Source organism: Delphinapterus leucas, chromosome 11 (genome assembly GCF_059928025.1).
Source record: "Delphinapterus leucas isolate spDelLeu-1000000601 "Yukka" chromosome 11, BTC_Dleu_Yukka2, whole genome shotgun sequence".
NCBI lineage: Eukaryota > Metazoa > Chordata > Mammalia > Artiodactyla > Monodontidae > Delphinapterus > Delphinapterus leucas.
In genome coordinates, this window is record NC_143139.1 from 43587218 (window position 1) to 43606788 (window position 19571).

The following is a 19571-nucleotide window of genomic DNA, read 5'->3' on the forward strand; positions in this document are numbered from 1 at the left end:
CCTGGTCCCTAGACATGCCCTGCTGGGCATTGTCACTCCATGCTGGGTACCTTTGAACCATCTACTGTAAAAACTCAATCTATGGTCTCATTCCGAGTTGGAAATCTCACCTCTATTGTGAATCTTCAGCTCTTTGTTTTTAATTTCTTGGACTCTGACACCCACCCCAGTTCAGTAGGTCCTGAAGGAGACATTGTTCAGCCTGGCTCAACTGAACACTTACCTGGAGAAGAGTTTGCTGTTGGCGGCCAACAGTGTGGCTGGACAAGGAACAGAAAGGCAAAGAAAAAGTTAGAAGGGAAAATGCAAATCACCTAAGCTGTCCCTCCGAGCTTAAAACTCAGCCCCCTCTGTTCCCCTCTGCCACTACTATAGGCCCCTGAATCCCATGAACTCTGTTCTTTATATAAGTATCTGAAGATTATCAAACACAGACCTGGACAAATACAGCAGAGAAAAACTGGCCCCGAGCCTCTGAACTTCTGAACCATGCCTGGTGTCCAGACAAGAGTTTCTCTGTCCTGAGGAGGACAGAGTCATTCAGGCACCCAGGCTAGTGTTCCTGCCTCACCACGTGAGTCTCTACGGGTCCCAGAAGACACTGGTAGGTTGCGGTACCTCCATCCTTTATCCCAGCCCTTATTTTCCTCCAATGGAGTCTCTCTCTTACACCCAGTACTCAGACTGCCTGGGGCTTCCTATACAGAAAACCATCTCAAAGATGTCTGGGCAGCCACTTTTATGGTGATTTTATATATTCAGGGGCCAAAGGAAAGCTCCAATGATGGACCAGTAGATGTCTTGATAGGCTGGTGAGGAAGTATTTCTGGGCATGTGACACTTTCTGAGTTTTCCATTAGATCATATGAGATTGCCCTTTCCCTGCAGATAAGACTCCAGGGATGGGCTGCTTCTTTCTGCAGTTCTCCCCTTCCATTCTATCCTTAATTCATCCAGTAGATAGCCTCTTCCTCAATTCCAACCTCAGAGAGCTGTGCCACTTACCTTCTGCTCCGAGGGTCAAGTCATCTTCAAAGCTGGTTCCATGGCTGGGGCACCCTGTCAAATAATAAGGCAAAGGCTGCAGAAAATCAGGCTTGGACTCACACACGCACACACACAATCACACATTAGTATACACATCTACAACCACACAATTACATCATACATCCACATGTTTGAAAAACTACCCCAGCCACACAGATACTAACTCAGAAGTCACATTCATATCTTGATTTAAAAAATCACGTAAAAACTCACCTACAATTAACCTGTCCCCTATATCACATAGTCATGTACACAATCCTCTTCCAAAGAACTGGCACGTGGGGGTATGCACTCACACATAAACATACATATACAGACACACATTTTATTTTATTTTGAATTTTATTTTTTTATACAGCAAGTTCTTATTAGTTATCCATTTAATGCATATTAGTGTATATATGTCAATCCCAATCTCCCAATTCATCCCACCACCACACCCCCGTCACTTTTCCCCCTTGGTGTCCATACGTTTGTTCTCTACATCCACACATATTTTATGAAGCTCGTTTTCCATAGCAGTGGTTGTTAGCTGAGCAGCCACTAACAGAAGCTAACCTTTGAGGACTAGTCAGCCTGTGGGCTCTGACCCAACACTTACTCTATCCTCTGGGCCTCCTGGACTGTCTTATGACCACTAATAGGTGTTCTGTAGGCAGTGAAAAGATAGCATCTTACACACGTGCACACACACACACACACACACACACACACAGCCGTGTCGCTGTCTAAGGTAGAGGAACAAGAGGAGAAAGAACAGAGCCTCTGCTTACCGTTGTGGATCGGCTGTCCTGCTTCCTCAAAAAACCCTTCTTCAAAGTATCTAAAAACCAAAAAGAATCTCATAGGTTTAAATCACTACATTTTCGAAAGGGCTTTTCTTCAAATATTTCCCACAAGTTCACGTAATTTTCCAATGAGAGTCAGTAGTATTTAAACCGCTTTTATGTTGAAGCAAATGGAGAGTGATGATTTGACTGACAAGTCCATAGCGGTAGCCAGAAGGTGCTGTATTTTATTTTATTTTATTTTATTTATTTTTTTTGTTCATCACATTTATTCATTTTCATCCTAATTAATAATAAATAGAATTAGTTAAAGCAGGAATAATGGGTTCGAGATTTGTTAGATAATGGATTTGAGAGTTGTTAGAGATCCTGCCAACACAGAGACACACAACACAATTTCTTACATAAAATAATTTTACATCCCAAGGGAATTATCAGTATGATACACACACACACACATACACACACACACACACACACACACACACACATATATATACATAAAACTTCATAAACTGCCAAGGTGCTGTATTTTAGATTGTGCTATCATTGTGCTGATAACAGTGTCCCAAGTCAGTTTAGCAATGATTCTTCAGTAGCTAGGAAATAGGAAAGATACGGAAGCAAAACTGGAGAAATATATTTACAGAAGCAGGGGTCTGGGTGCCATAAACTTTCCATCAGAAATACAAATACTGAAACTAAGAAAAAACTTTTAGGAGGTCATCTTATCTACCTACACCTCCTTCCTTTTCATTGAGCCCCATTGTTGCTGAATATCACATCTTTCAGGAAGCAGCAGGAACCGCATCTTGGTTAGAGATTACATTTCTACATTTTGAGATATGGGCTTATCAAACATTTACTGTCTCCACAGGAAGAACAATTGGAATTCAGCATACATGGTAGTGAGAAACAACTTAAATGAGGAAGAAATTCGCTGTCTCAAACGGGTGATTGAAGTTGTCTGTGGAAAAAGCTTTGAACAGGGACCGGAGCACCTGGATTCCAGTCCTGGCTCCTGGCTGCTGCTATGTTCCCAAATATTAAGTAAGGGGATTTAGATGCCTAGATATTATCATTATCTAAGTTCACTTCAAACACCGACGTGCTGTGAGTTTTATAGTTGGCTTTCCTGAAAGTTTTAAAAATGGAAGTTGCACGTGATGCTTTGAATGTAATCTCAAATGGAGGCTGGAATAGAGAAGAGTTGTTCAAGTGAGTTAACAGGGAAACTGACTGGAGAGCATCCATTGGAGCTGGTCTTAAACAAGCCTTCTCCTTTATCAGTCTCCAGAGATCTAGGCACCTCTCAGGCTATTGGAGTATCAGTTCACGAAATGTTTATTAATGAAAATGGGCTTACCGACTCAACGTCTGTAGAACGAGCTGTGTTTAATTTTACAAAATAAATCCCTACACATATAGACATCTTTTGCTGGTACTTTCCTTTCAATAGTGAAAAAATCAACAATATTGTCTAAAATCTGGATTTTTACATGTCCTCATGAGAAGAACTGTACATCAATATATGCTATAAAATGTGGAATGATACTCAAGGTAATTAAGAATGGGTAACTCTAATAAACACAACTAGAACTACAAATACATACTTCTCTTCCTAATATATAATTACATAAAGATATATATTATAATACTACAAACGTGTTAGTGTATATATAACATTACAAATATTAGTATAAATTAATATTTCCTATTACTATTAAAAACATTATGATAACAATATAGTCAACTACTAGAAGGCTGAGATCTACTGTTGCATTTAATGCTTGTGCTGTAGCTACACAGTAATGCAACTACTAAGGCCTACAATTACTATAACTACAATAAAACACACTACTGTTACACTTCTAGGTATGCAATCAATGGAAATGCCTGTATACGTTCACCAACAGAAATAATGTTTATAATAACTCAGAATTGGCAGACCCCCAAATCTCTAGTTCTTGTAAAATGGAGAAGTTGCATGATCAATAGACAATGCTACACAACAATGGAAAAGAATGAGCTATTGCTGGATGCAAACACATGGATGAACATCACAAACATAATGCTGAACAAAAAAGGACACATAAAACAGTGCATATTGTATGGTTCTATTTATATAAAGTTTAAAAAGTACAAAATTTATCTTTGATGCTACAAGTCAGGGTATTGGTTACCCTTGGAAGCAGGGCAGTGAACAGAAGGGGACAGAAGGAGCTTCTGGAGTGCTGGTGATGTTCTATTTCAGATTTCATCACTATATTCCCTTTGAGAAAATTCATTGAACCATATATTTAAGACTCGTTTATTTTTCAGTAAATACTTTATACTTCAACACAATTTATATTGCTATTATTTTATATTTATACGTATACATCTGTATATTTATATACAGCTTTATTTAGGTATAATTGATACACGAGGAACCGCACATACTTAATGTGTGCAACTTGATGAGCTTGGACACAGGTAAACACTTGTGATACCATCCATCACCAATCGAACTAACAGACACATCCAACAACTCCCAGAGTATCCTTATTTCCCTTTGATTTTTTTTTTTGGAAGTAAGAACACTTAATATGAGATTTACCCTCTTAACAAATTTTGAAGTGCACAATACCATATTGTTAGCTATAGGCACTACGTTGTACACCAGGTCGCTAGAATTTATTCATCTGGCATAGCTGAAATTTACATCCATTGAGTTGCACGACAATTTATATTAAAAAGAAAAATGCTACTGATATGTATGCCATACTTCAATAAAATTTACATTTAAAAATACCACTGATAAAATTCCTTATTTGCCCAAAGCAAAATTTAGTAACACAATATTTGTTGGGTGTGCATCTTTCATTTCTGTTTTCTAGCTGCGCCCTACCAGGCATGTCCATAGTCTCTACATGAGGACCAGCTCAGGCTGACCCTTGTGATCGTATGCTTTTCTATGTGTATGTGGAATACACCACAGAAGTATGGACATAGGCCTGGATCTGTTGATCCATGCTCAGCTCCTCTGAGCATGGTGGTTTGAAATTTCATGTCCCTCATCCAAGTCCCAGGCCTTTCATGAGTTATCGCTTAGAACATAAAATCAATGACTAGAGACTAGATCCATAGCTGCTCCTCTCCGCATTTGCACTGAAAGGTCCCTTAGCATCATTTCAAGTCTGACATAGAAGAGCCAAGCTACTGCTCTTCCTGCATACCCAATTCATAAACAAAGAGTAGGGAGGAGGATTGGACTGTAAGAAGAAGCATGTGGCTATTTTTAGCTTCTTCCAGAAATTTCCATAGATTCTGCCTGCAGAGACGGATGAAATAAAAATTCATTTTAAGGCAAGACAAAAATTTAAACAAATTTGTTTTCTGCCCATTTTGGCCTCCTTCCTCCCCTCTGGTGTGCATTATGCATTAACCAGACCTCTGCAATGGCAGAAATATCTGCTCAACCGTAGAGATCAATTTTTCTTCTTCTGGCACCAGCCATGTAATGACCTAGATGATATTTCTTTCTCAATCCTACGTATGGGGTCGTGATGACCCACCTCTCGCCTTGTACGTGCAGACATCTTTGGTGAACTTTATGTACAATTCCAATATGTCATTTCCCTTAAAGATAGGGACTGGTGCAGAACAGACTGGTCAGATGACCTGGGGAGATACAGGGCAGCACCTAATAGAATTTCTTAGCTTCAGTACTTACTTATGACCTATTAATGTTACTAGCTATATTACTTGTAATCTTATTTTAAAAGATTATTTTTTCTTGCATTACCGTATGTGTGACTGAGCCTCAGATCAAATTAACGATGATTAGGTGACTTGAAAAGATTGATCAAATATGTAGTTCTATAAGATCAGTGATAGTGTAAGTTTAGATATAGGAAGAAACAGCAAGAGGAAACAATTTCCTGGACCATAACAGACCAGTAAGACAGGTGGTCCAACTGGTCTAGTAACAGTTAGCTACTGTTAACAAGGCCTAGTCCAGTAATAGTACATTGAGTGGCCTATCAAAGAAATCCTCACCTGACCTGGGAATAAGCATTCCTAGTGCCATGGGACAAACTGAGCATCAAATGCCTCTCAAAGCTTGGTCGAAATTAAGACTGAAAGGGAAGGGATTGTAAAATGAAGAATGTTGCCCACCATCCAGTTCTACAAGAATCAAGTCATTAGCCACTGCAATCGCTGACCTACAATACACCTTGAAGGAATTTCAGGGCAAAGATCAGGAGAAGGCACTTTTGCGCTCTGGGAAAACTGACAGAACTGGCCCTCAGATAGTTAGATATTTTCAGGAGAAGTTTTACTCCCATTCCTTCCTAACATTTTTCCTTCCTAGAGGTAATCACTGTCCTAAAGTTGATATGCATCATATCTGGACACACTTTTCCGATAAATAAAAGGATACAGATAGATGCCAGGTAAATAGATAGATGGACTTATTTTGTGAAATTTTAAAGTAGCATAAAACTCATCTTTATAAACTTCATGTAGGGGAGCAAAATTTGCCACCCTGAAATGTCTCTTTGGCATGTGGATTATTTCAAGCTGAAGACAACCAAGGCTCAAAAGACTCAGGAAGAAACCTTGACGTTCTGCCTTAGCTGCCTAAAGAATTTGGATAGAGGGACTGTAACAGGAATAGAGATCTCACTAGAGAATATGAACTAGGTGTGTTGGAATTCAGAGTCTGCTTAGTATCCCATTGTCTTTACATAGTCCAGTAAATGTTTGTTTACCAAACATTTGCTTTTTCATCTCCGTGTGAATTGCCTTCCTCCCCTTTGAAGTCCCAAACCACTATCCCCAATATCATCCTTTGTCTTTAGCTGAGGATGGTATTTAAGGTGAGGGTTTCACCATTTTGGTGAGTTACTCAGTTCTCCGGGGTGTCTCCCATGTATACATGTTTAAACTTTTGTTTGATTTTCTCCTGTTAATCTGTCTCACGTCAATTTAATTCTCAGATTAAAGAATTAAAGAAGGACCTAGAAAGAAGGGTAGAGGAAAATTCTTTCCTCCCTGACACTCACCACTCACATAGTACTACAGAGTATAAAACACTTGTACACATATATCATTTAAATCTCACAAGAATCTTTTGGAACTTTATTATTCTAGCTCTCCACTTTACAGAAGAGGAGTCTGAGATAGAATTTCAGTTGTTTGCTTACAGCTGGTTATACAGATGGTTAGCACAAGAATTAGGCTCAAATCTTGGAGCCTTTTCACTCACCAGACTACTTTTTCATCATAAATTTTGGTTCAGGGTTTATCTTGGTAGAATATAGGTAGGGAAAGGTGATTTCTGGAATTTACAATCTTGTATTTCTGGGAATTTATTCTTTTCAACTAGAATGTAGTATGTTTGTGGTCAAGGAGCATATTTTAAACTACTTGGCACCCCTCTAGGCCATTTAGACAATCAGACAGTTAGCAAACTCACGGTCAGTAATAATTATTGACTTGATAAGACTGAAGAATAGTTAATGGGATAAAGACAGTAACTGAGCCCACTGGTTCTCCTGTACGTATCTGGAGAAGCATTTTAAATCCTGGGACAGTTCTCACACACCCAAACCTGCAAACATTACCACCATCCATTTACTTCCCTATATTTTGATTACCCTTAATTAACTCTGAAATTCCGAACCAGATTATGACAATAAAGACAACATGTTTTGTACACAACAAAAACACAAAATAAATTCTTCCTTGCCTTACCTCCCAGGGCAGAGTTAAAATAAACAACCTTGGATTATACAGTGTTATTTATTTCCTACCAAATAAGCCAGGATGGGTTTATTCATAAGTTAATAAACAAGTTTAGATGAAAGGCTATATACAGCTTGAAACATTTCTGAAGAGGAAATAAAGAGTAGGCGGGAGTTATAAGTTCTGAGAATTCATTATCACACAAATGATCACACTTAAATAGGTCACAGAAGCTTTCCCTCCAGGTCTGGGTAGACTGAACCTAAAATGGTACAGGCAGAGGGGGTGTAGGGTTTCAAATTTTAAAGTGTTTCTCAGGAAAGAGGTACTACATTTTGCCTTGAAGTACCTGCTCCAATTCGTCACTGCTTTGAATGACTGGGGTAAACCCTTAGCCCCTCTTCCTGTGTTCTTCAGTAGAAATAAACAACATAATGATTCATAATGAAGAAATACTCTGACCATAAGAACAATTAGGTTTCTAAGTCCTCTTCTGTTACACAGTGTAAAACTCCAGTCTGAAGGGAAAAGCAATGGAGCAGGAATCTGGAATCTAGCCCAGCTCTCCCCTGTGGCTACCCATTTCCATCCTTCTTAGTTTTAGACCAGGTCCAGACTGTACTTCCAGATCCTCACCCTAACTTAGTCTCAGCCCAGCGATGCACTTGATTCATAGCCCCAATCCCCACACTCACCCCAAATCTTTACAATCCCCTCTCCCTTATTTCAACCTCACTTCTAATCATTACGCCCAATTAAAATTCATGTCCCTGCGCTCTGAGTTCTCAAGAGTCAGAGCCTGTTAACACACCCAAGCATCAACCACGCTCAGTCCAGCTGCCTCGCCAGCACTTACCCACAATCCTGCAGCCAGTCTTCAATCTTGTTGATTGGATTCCCTAGAAAAGCCAGATATCAGATCACCGTGGAAACTGAAGGAAATCAGACTTCCTCCCTGAAATTCACCCCATTCCACAAACATCATTATATAAGCCACCTCACGACTCCTTTTTCTTCCCATAAAACTTTTCTTTAAGATAAAAGAGGAATATATCCGTGTATAAAAATAGTGGATCGGGTTTCCCTGGTGGCGCAGTGGTTGAGAGTCTGCCTGCTGACGCAGGGGACACGGGTTCGTGCCCCGGTCCGGGAAGATCCCACATGCCACAGAGCGGCTGGGCCCGTGAGCCATGGCCGCTGAGCCTGCACGTCCAGAGCCTGTGCTCCGCAACGGGAGAGGTCACAACAGTGAGAGGCCCGCGTATCGAAAAAAAAAAAAAGTGGATATTTCTTCTCTCTCTGCCTCTGTGCCCCCTTTCTCCCAGAAACGTGGAAAATACCCCAAGGTTTGGGAACAGGAATAGATCCTTCTCTTTAAAAAAAAAAAGGAAAAGAAAATAAAAAGCACAATTTTGCGTTTGCACTTTTTGTTTCCTACCAAATAAGCGAGGGTAGGTTCACGTACATAAGATTTATTTTTAAATTTATTTTTTACTTTTTACTCTTATGTCTGCAGCATCATTGGAACCTAAAAGAAGCTCTGAGAGGCATGTGGAAAAGGTACTATTACTATTTCAGGTACTAATACTTCAATTAGACAAGCATGTCCTAGAGCGGTGAGCGACTTGCCAAAGGTCACGTCACACAGCTGAGTTGCAGCCAGAGTCCAGGCACCCAGATTGCGTGTAACCTTGTTACACAGACACAGAAACACTCCAAACATTCATAGAGAACCCTGGCCTCGGATCCTCACAGATAGCTGCTCAGGACGAGGCAAAAGTGTGCCTCTTCCTTTTTCCCAATCTTAGGCTGTTTCTTTCTCACATAATTCATGCCTCATATTACTTTACTCATCTTCCCTTAAACTCATTTAACACAGTCAAAATAAGCCTCGTGGTGGGGGGCGGGGGTGGCTAGCCTAAACCCAGGACCCGCTGCCCGCACTGCAGACCTGGGCATCTGGCACGTTTTCCATATCACAAGAGAACGTGCAAGTCTGTTTGATGTCTAATGGCCTCTTACCTTCCTGGAAAACATCATCCAGGCCAGAAGGCTCGGGATCTGGGACACCCTGCAGGGCTGCGGCAGCGTCCTCTTCCAGGACCTGGGTCTGCCAGTGCCGGCTCTGTCGGAGCCAGGCCCGTCGCCTCTCCCAGGACGTGGGGCTCAGCACAGAGCCCTCCATGGTGCTGGTTCAGACTTCAGGGCCTCCCGCCACAGGGATGCTGTCCTGTGAGTTGGAACACAGTGATGCTGCCTCATCCTCTGGTCAGTAATCACCACTCCCAGGGCTGTCCCCACATCTTCCCAGCTCTGCAGAAAGGAGCGTAGCCCTCTGCCCGTTCCGGAGGAGGGAGGAGATGTCTTGTTCCTCCTCCATCTTCCAACGAAAGGAATGCTCTGAGCAATCTAAACACCAGGTCTTCCAAGTTTGGAAACTGGAAATATCATATGATTTAAGGGACACCGAGAAAGCGCTTCTGACTTGAGAGTTGCTACTTCTCATGATAGGTGAAATGCTGTATTAGAAAACATTTTCTTTAGTTCTTAAGAATTTTGTCTCCCAGAATCTTCCATTGTAATTAAAATATCTTTAAATTTGCAATGTGTAGATTTCACTTTATTTGATCCTCATAAAGATATATGAAGTCTCAGATCTCAAAGGTTAAACGAATTTTCTAAGGTCTCACAACCAGGATGTCAGTCTAACTACAGTCATTCTGGGCTTGTTTTGTTTCCTATTTAGCATAGGATTTCTCTGGGGGCGGTAGGGATGAGGGTGGGGAGAATCCCATAATAAAAACAAGGAGACATTGCCTGAAGCAATTAGCAGTTACCACTTTCAGGATCATCAGATCACTTTCTAATTTGTCAGCTTGGGTTTCTCCATGGCTCTGAGTTAATTGTCCAGTTCATCAGTGTGCTAATACTTCATTTAACACTGCCTAATCAACACCTCTGTATTCTTCCAAGAGATATATTCTGATGGCACGAGCCACTTATTCAAAGAGGAAGACAGAGAGGATGAATCATTCGATTGTCCAAATAGAGCTTAAAAGGACTTGAGGCTAATGTACAGTCATTGGCTTATACTCTGTCCTCCTGCCTCTTCCCCACCAGCTGCACTCACAGTCCCCACAGTGAACAGGTGGAGGTGGGACCAGCCCTTGTCACTGGAGCTGCCATAAACGCTTCATCCTCATGGCTCCACCTTTAACTGCTGGAGTAAGGAAAAATAAAAGGGGGAAATAAATAAGAAGAGCGCCAGTTTCCAGAGACTTCTGCTTCTCAAACGCTTAAAAACAAAATCATCAGTGAAGCATTCAACAATTTAGGCACTAAAATACCTATTTTTGAAAAGAAAGTCCTGAACATAAAATGCATTCCTAGGGCAATAAAATTCTTTTGGATGTTTCTGCTTGTTACAGACAAAACATATCCAGAGAAAAATAGTACATAATTACTGCTGTCTGATCTAAATTCTTTTACTGCAGGCCCAGCCTAAGGCATGTCTCTCCCCCAAGGAGAGACAGCAGTTGGCACTATGAAACTTTATTAACCCTGGACACCCAGCCCTTTCTCCACTGCCTGTGCCTTTAAGGGGAAATTAAACAACTGAATGAAGTCTGTGGTGTATAGTGAAGCCACAAAGAGGGGTAGCAGAGAGAATTTGTTGTCCTTTGGCCAGAGCTGTTATGAGGTGATAAAATGAGGACGAAACTGCCACTATAAAGAATTTAGGGAAAGAGTCTAAAAAGCCTTGCTAGTGTGCATTTACCTAGTACTGCACCTCCATCCAAAATATTTAATATGTTGGTGTCAGTCAGTCCGGGGAAGAAAATATCAAAGGCTAACTTGCCTATTGTCTTTAATTTCCAGAGCAAATGAATCTCACCTAAATCACAAGAAATCTTCGGGTCACAAGAAGAACTAATTTGGTGATCAGGGGAATTTAAAAGGAATTCGGGAAGGAAGGGAAGGAGGGAGAGAAGAAGGCAGGAAGAAGGGAAGGAAGGAGGAAAGGAAGGAGGGGAGGAAGGAGAAAAAGAAGGAAAGAAGGAAGGAACCTTCAACTCCCACACTTTATTCTGCCACTTACTAATGGTACAGCCTTGGCGAATTCAATCCCTTTCTCTGGGCTCAGTTTCTCAATGAGGATGTTACAGCCTAGCACAGTGTCAGAATCTCACTAATTGAGATGAGTGATGGAGGCCTCTCCTTTGGTTTCAGCATCCTCTGTGGTGCAAATCTATCCCACACTCCTCCTACATCTTTGAAAATACGCCAGACTCATACAGGCTCATTTCCCCTCTGCCCCCTGAAAATGCTTATCCCCCGTTCAACCCTAGGCTTTCCCCATGTTTTTCCCCTCCCTCTTCTTCCCTCTCAGCCTTTGGCACCCTTAACCTGAAAGCCCAACTCTTAACCGATTTCTCCGTGAAGCCAGGCCTGGCTTCCACAGCCTCTAGATGATAGGCACTTCCACTGAGCTCCTTCCCTGCTTGACTTTCTTCTTCATTGTTCTTATCACTAACATACTTTGTTTTATTTGTTAATCCAATTTATTGTTTATTCTTCTGATTTAAATAGAAGCTCCGCAAGGACAGAGGTTTTTGTCTGGGTTGTTCACTGCTATGTCCCTGATGCCTAAAACAGAACCTAACTGATTTTCCCCAATCTCTGCCACACGTGGGTTATAGAGACCTGTTCACAGGGCATTATGTGGGAACACTGTAAGTACATCAGTATTTGGAGGTCGGGAGAAATAGAATTGTCTGGTTAGTGGTGACAGAGGGAAGCTGTGCTGCTTGGAGATGAGAAACTGGGTGTTCTCTGTGGAAATCTGGAGGAAGCAGCACATGGTTATCAGACAAGCACGTCGGCAGTAAGTGTTAGAAAGAACTGAAGGATGGATGCCCACAGCTGTCAAGATGGCACCCTTGAAAGCACGGAGGGTCCTTGTGACAGAGAGAGGGCATGGAGATATTTCCTCCAAACAAGTCATACAAAAAACACACACCTGGATGTACAATGGAGTTTGGTGCAGTGAAAAGAGCACTGATGGGAGTCAGGAGTCTTGGGCGTTCTTCTAGACTTTCTGTCCAATTAACTGACTTCTGGCAAGTCAATTAGGTTTTTCTATTTGGGCATTGACTTCAACCTCTAGAAAATGAATTGGTGGGACTCAATGTTGTAAAAGTTCGCCTCTAATACCATTGTTTATGAATTTATTCCAATTGAGTCTGAAATATTTGTAGGAATAATACCTGTACAAAAGATGCATTTGTGTAGTTTTTCCTGTAAGAATTAGGAAACGGCCCAGTGGCCTCTGGAGTTACTTGCCACTTAACAAATTCCCTTTCAAATTAACACTGACTTATGAGGTTCTTGGACTTAAAAGCTTCAGTGACCCAGGAAGGTGGTGAGCCTGGATGAGGGAGGCTGAGAAGGAGCCCAAGGAGTGTGATTCAGTCAGGAGAGCTCAAGGACCCCCAGCACTTCTTGAACTTTTCTGCTTCTTTGCTTTAGCTTACCCAGTTTCAGCCACCTTCCTCTCTACCCAAACACATTCTACATTTTGAAGGGCTCCTCAAGTCATCTCCGTTCTCTTGCCCACCACTAGCACCCAGCACGTGCGCCTAGACCACATTCAACAAGACGTAAGTGGCTTACCTTTCTGGCCGTTATCCACCATTGCTTGTAACCTGTCCCCTAAATCCTACCTCAGGGCAGTGCATGGTACATTGCAACAGAAGGGGCTCAGTAGATACTGTACCTGCAGAGGACCAAGAGTCACGCTGCTGCTGAAATATTATCCCCCTCTAGTGTGTATCATAGGCCAGGGGCTCCGGACTTTCCACATGGTCTCAAATCCTAATGTATGTATTTTGGATACCTTCTAATGAAGAGGAAAACGGCCTGGGGCATAGTCACGCCACCCCTTTGTTGATAGAACATAGGGCCACACAAATCTGACTGAACTTATAAGCTTAAACTATCAACTTCTCTTGTCCTAAAAAAAATATTTTCCAGAATTTTTCATTGTAGGTTTTTATTCCCTGGTCACAAGTTCCTTCTGGAATCTAAGTACCATTTTTCTTGATGCTGGTTTAGATTATAATATTACATTTAGTCCATATTCTGTGGGGATGAAAGTCTGATGCCTGCTGATATATTTTCTCTGACATTCCCACTAAGCACCTCCCCACCCCCAAAAAAACAACAACACGAATGCCACGCTGGTTCTGTTTCTACTTGCCTGAACCACCCCAAAGCCTCCTTTCCCCCTCTGCTATCATTTTCAGTCCTCTGTCTTTTCTTCTTTCCTACATTTTTCTAGGGATTTACTCCCAAAATATTTCTCCACAATCTGTTGAGTGCTCTGGAATCTGACTACAACCAAGTACAGCAGGAGAGAATTCTCTTTTTCTGAGGATGTTATAGTTCAAAGCAGAAATTGCAGCAGCCATGATTGAAGTTAGACAAGAGGAATCACCATTAATGGTTTAAGACTAGGGAGCTGGGGACTTCCCTGGTGGCGCAGTGGTTAAGAATCCGCCTGCCAATGCAAGGTACACACGTTTGATCCCTGGTCAGGGCATATCCCACATGCCACGGAGCAACTAAACCCGTGCGCCACAACTATGGAGCCTGTGCTCTAGAGCCCGCGAGCCACAACTGCTGAGCCTGTGAGCCACAACTACTGAAGCCCGAGCGCCTAGAGCCCGTGCTCCGTAACAAGAGAAGCCACCGCAATGAGAAGCCCGCGCACCGTAAAGAAGAGTAGCCTCCGCTCACTGCAACTAGAGAAAAGCCCGCGCAGCAACGAAGACCCAACGCAGCCAAAAATAAGTAAACAACATAAATTTAGTTTAAAAAAAAAAAACGACGAGGGAGTTGTTTCAGAGCTTTGAAAGGAATATCTTCCAACTAAAGTCATCAGCAGAAGCAGTAACTTTACTAGCAGAGAAAACCTTTATGGGTGTGTGATTATTACTACACTGAGAGCATCACTTACTTCCAGGCTCTTTTCTAAGGAATGTAGTCAGAGATTCACTTTATATAAACATGGGCAATTCAAAGCAATAGGTACTCATAATAACTGAGATGTATAGAGTTCCTTATATTTATCCATAAAACTGTCCCATTGTCAAGTATATCTAAAAAAAAAAAAAACTGTCCCACAAACTACTTCACTTAATCCCAACAATCTCCTTGGAGCTAATTATTGTTATCTGAAGCTCAGAGAGATATGTGCCTAGTCCAAGGTCATATATTTAGGATCTTATGGTGCTGAGATTTAAACTCACATTAGTCTGACTCTAGTTGTATCATCTTTCCACTGATAATGGAGCAAGAGGATAACCTAAGATCACCATGCAGGTGTCACTGATAAATGTAATTTAGGATAAAGGAAGAAGAAACTGTGTTAGTAGATTCTCTAGTTCACATGCTAGATGAACTCTCCGTTTTATAGTCTAGTATAGAAGAGGCAGATAAACCAAAAGTAATTTATGCTTGACTTTGTGACAATCTTAGTAAAGGAAGAGTTACTTTGTCCGGTTATTAGTGTAGTTTTCCTTCTTGACTCCAACGAGATGGTTAGGAAGCAGTTTTGCCTTCCTCAGGCTTAGCGTGGTTTAGCAGCCACGGAGGGCCCAACGAGGTTCTAGTTCAGAGGAGAGAGTCTGCCTGGAATTTCACATTACTTGTAGACTGTTGTGGCATTCAGAACATTTAGCAATGGTTATGGAGCAGCATAGGCAACTCAGAGGTCATACCAGTCCCAGTCCTGTGACTGGGTCCTACAAGTGTGTGGCTAGCTTGGCACTGAGTTTTTGGTGCCATCTGGGGAGTCTTGTGGGAAGAGCTGGGGTAGCTGGGTTAGTGGTGGGCACTCAGTGGTCTTGGAGTGATGAATATTTATCATAATTTGATATGAACATATTTTAATATCTTAGCAACCATATGGGCCTACCAATCTAAAATATGAGCTCTAGTTACAGATGTCTCACCAAGGGGATACTTTGAAGGGGTCTAGGAAGGATGGCCAACTCTTGAGGAGGAAAACTGTAGGAGTGTGCGGCTGTGCAATCAGAGTAAAGCTTGTCTGAAACCACAGTTCTGTCTACTTACTGCATATGTGTCCTCAGTGACATTCCTTATCCCCTCTAAACCTGAGTTTCTTCATATGTAAAACATAGTGTACCAAACTTGTTGGGTTATTGGGGTTTCAAAATCAAAACTCAGATAATGCATACTAAGTCCCTGATGTATAAAGGAGGTGCTTAATAAATATAGTTATTATTGTTATTAATTTCCCCTCAGTCTAAGCCATTCACTAAAGTTGGAACGTTTTCAGGAATAAGGAAAGAAGGAAGGAGAAGGAGTGGGCAGAGCAGGGTACAGAAGTGTGTGTCAAGTCCAGACGGTGAAAGAAGGATGATGCTGTCGAGAAGAGATAAAAACTAAGCAGTAAATAGGTCCTCTGTTCTTACTTAATGCCCAAAGCGATCAGAGAGATCATCTAATCCTGATCACTCATTTTGCAGTGAAGGAAACTGACACAGAGAGAGAGAGAGAGACAGAGAGACAGAAAGAGAGAGAGAGGCTTATCTGAAGTCACATAGAATATTAACTGCTATCAACAGGACACACACAAGTTCTGAGTCCCAGGTGTGTGCTTTCTTCCTTTATATCACATAGCCTTCCTCCTCACTCTTGGTTTCCAAGACCCAGCCTTAGGTTTCTCTTGAGCACGCTGGGCCTCCTCCCGGGACGTGTATCAGACGGACCTCTCTGCTCTTCCGGCTGTACTGCGTCTGTACCCCAGCAGTGCCTGTGAACTGGGACTGAGAGTGAGAGAGCGTGGGAGGAGAGAAAAAGGAAACGGAATTTCCATGATGGGGCCTGTGAGACCTTCCGCAACTTATGCATCTTTTCTGCAGTCACAGACAAGATAGACATCACCACTCTTGCAAGGGGTTGTGGGAAATCCCAGGACAGCCAATTTCTCGGTTTTCAACAAGGACAAACTCCACCTCAAGCCAGGTTGACTGCCGCCCATTCTCCATACCCCCAACCCCCGCAACAGGCTCTCACACTCCTTCACAGATAGGCAATGTCTTGCTAATCTCTAACCCTCTCCCATGTCACTGCCATTTGGAAGAACATCAGAACAAAAATTACCCTGAGTGCAGCATTTGTGCATCCTGAGACTTCTTGTGGTCTAAGGGAGCAGTTCAACTGATTTGAGGAGAAAAGAGGAATGCTATTTGATAAATAATACCAAGAAAAATGCCCATTCACTTTTGTAACTCGTTTCCTCTCTCTTTTCATCTCCTCCCTCCCACAAATAAGTTTAGCTGAATAAATCCCTAAAAAAGACCATCTACAGCCTCTTTTTCTCTCCTCTTTCTTACTTACTTCTACCTCCGTGATGTGGATGAGTTTTATGGGAGCCTTGTAAACTCCTACAGGAAATATTAAAGTTGTACATTTGGAAAAAAGGGATCACGTGCTGTCCATGTTGGGAAACACTAGATTCTTTCATCATCAAGGCATCAAGAATAAGAGACATCAGTTTGCCTGGACTGGTTTACAGGTAGTTCAGTCTAGAAACAGGAGTGAGAATAAGCAGACTTCTCGATCATTGAGTTAGTTCTGTGAATTCCTATCTTTAATTCTTCAGTCTCATTTCCTTGGTAATGAAGCTCTGTCCCTCAGATACTCATGTTTATTCTTCCCTCTTTTTCTTTCACAATATCTACACCCTCTTTTCTTCTTCTCAAAATCTGTGTTTAAGCCTTTTTGCAGTAGGCCCGTGTGTGGGCCGGGCACACAGTACTGTGGGTACTGGAATACCCACCTTTGTCTTGTCCTTTAGGCTGTAAACAGAACAGTTGGCAGTTATCAAGTGGAGATCGATGTCTGATCATTTCCTCTTACTGTGTGAATCATGACCTGGGCTGGGACCAAACTTCCTCTCCATTTTCTAACAGAATATGAATCATTAACCAAATGATGGTATTGGGTCTCCATGGCTGCTACATTATACTTAATCACAGGACTCCATCTAAGTTTCAGGAGAGCAAAGGAGTTATGAGAAAGTGTCTTTGGTATGGTTGTAAAGAGTTTCCTTGGGATGCACATGAAGAAAAAATCATTTGTAAGATCTCTTTCTATCTCTCTTGTGATAGCTTTAGCTTGTTATCTCTGATAGTCTCAGTAGAGATAGATAATAAACCTATCTTACTTTATTCCTAATAATGTTTCAAGTTACATGAAAATTAGACCAGATCTTTAGCTCTAATCACTCAAGCCTAAACTCAAGATTGGACACACAGGTCGAAAGTCTGCAACCTCCAACCTCCTATCCTGGGCACTGCTGTGTACTGTCTAGAAAGTTCCCTTGCCTCTCTATTTAGGGCTATTTGTGGTAGACAGAGTCACTGGGGATCTCTTCCAAACACTTGGGGTCTTATCAATTCTGGGGGGCTCTTTCATCGTGTCCTTGTTCTACACTGGGGACACACCTCTGCTCCTCCACCCACTGGTGGGTTCAGTAGCAAGTAGGGCACGGGAAAACCCCAGCGTAGAGGATCTTTCCACTCCTCTACCTTCCCCCAAACTCATGCAGGTGGTGACATGCTCAGCCTGGCTACCACTGAGACCAGGTGTGTTGGAGGAGCAGACCCCATCCCTCCTCAGGATTAGACAGGTCATTAAGTGGTCAATATATTCATCGATCCATCTCTGAGATGTACGGCTTGAACACTAAACCTGACAGGTGGTTACTGACCTTGAGCCTTCCAGTAAATTTGGCCCGGTGTCGTCCAGTTGTATAAATTCTCCCTCCCCTTTCACCCTAGTATACGTTGCTATAGTTATCTCCTCAACAACTTTCTTCTACAGCTTTTGAAGAAAGTGGTCATACCTGCAAAAAGCAAAATTCATTCTGGCTAGGTATTCCCGAAAGTCAGAGTTATGGATGCTAGAATGGGACCCAGATGAAGCTAAGAAACATTTCTCCTTGAGAACTTTTCCAAGTTAGAATCAAATTGAAACGCAGCAAAAGTGAGGACAGCAAGACACAGAGAGGAACTTCTCAGGTGAGAAAGATGAAAAATTCCTAAATATTAATTCAGGCCGTCGAAGGAACCCATGTTCTGTGACCCTAGCGAGAGTACCTCTCTGATAATAGGAAGGAAAAAAAAAAAATAAAGAGACCTTGTTCCAAGAGGCGCAGTGATGTATTTTTTAAGATGGAAGTCAGGGATGTGGGAGCTTTTCTCCTGACATTTCCATTTTTTTCGCAGCCTGATTTTTCTCTGACTTGTTTCCTCCTATCTCCCAGCACCATCCTAAATCAGTACAGTCTTAAAATTGAGGTGGAAGTTGTACTCACCTGTTCGCTGGTAAAGAGCTGAGTTTGAGGCAAAGCAGTTCTCAGAGCTGGGCACAGCCCTTCCCGGCTGGGATGGAGGTGAGGAAAGGGAGAAGGTATCATATTGCATATTGTATCTTTCTCTCTGTCTTCATTAAAATGCTGTCGCCAGCTTGAAAGGGGAAGCGGAAATGAGAAAACACACACATACGTACACTCACATATGTACAGTCCCCTCCTCCTATCCTGGCCACATCCTCTGCTCTTTAGCTCTGCAGACTGACTGTAGAAGAAAATATCTGCGGTCCCCAGAGCTCACCACTAGGGAGCCCGTCCCATCACAGAGCTGCTGTGGTCTTTGCAAGACAACAGGAGATCTTTTCCTGCTAAGGGGAAGGTACAGCTCATTTAAGGATGTGTGTATAGGAAAGTCTTCTAACCATATAACTGCCTCAAATAACCCCACTGCCTCACATAAAGCTTCTGTCTCCAGGAGGAGAGGTGTCTAAAAATGGTACGGCTCTCTCCCGAAAATTATCTCACATTTATCTCAGAGAAGATGCCTACAGCCCCATCACACACTTGAGAGGGATCTAAGCCAGAGTGGATCTGTTTTC

General features: G+C 42.1%; 1 protein-coding gene across 1 annotated transcript in view; it reads right to left on the bottom strand.

The window, feature by feature from the left end:
- TESPA1 (thymocyte expressed, positive selection associated 1) overlaps positions 1-19142 on the bottom strand; it is a 65061-nt gene extending 45919 nt beyond the window's left edge. Inside the window, 9 exon segments of the mRNA XM_089920832.1 lie at positions 224-260; positions 1006-1059; positions 1821-1870; positions 8425-8467; positions 9591-16420; positions 16758-16814; positions 16995-17643; positions 18370-18504; positions 18976-19142. Of these exon segments, the coding sequence (XP_089776958.1) occupies positions 224-260; positions 1006-1059; positions 1821-1870; positions 8425-8467; positions 9591-9753 (347 nt within the window). The 5' untranslated portion in view covers positions 9754-16420; positions 16758-16814; positions 16995-17643; positions 18370-18504; positions 18976-19142.
- Between the last annotated feature and the right edge of the window lie 429 nt (positions 19143-19571).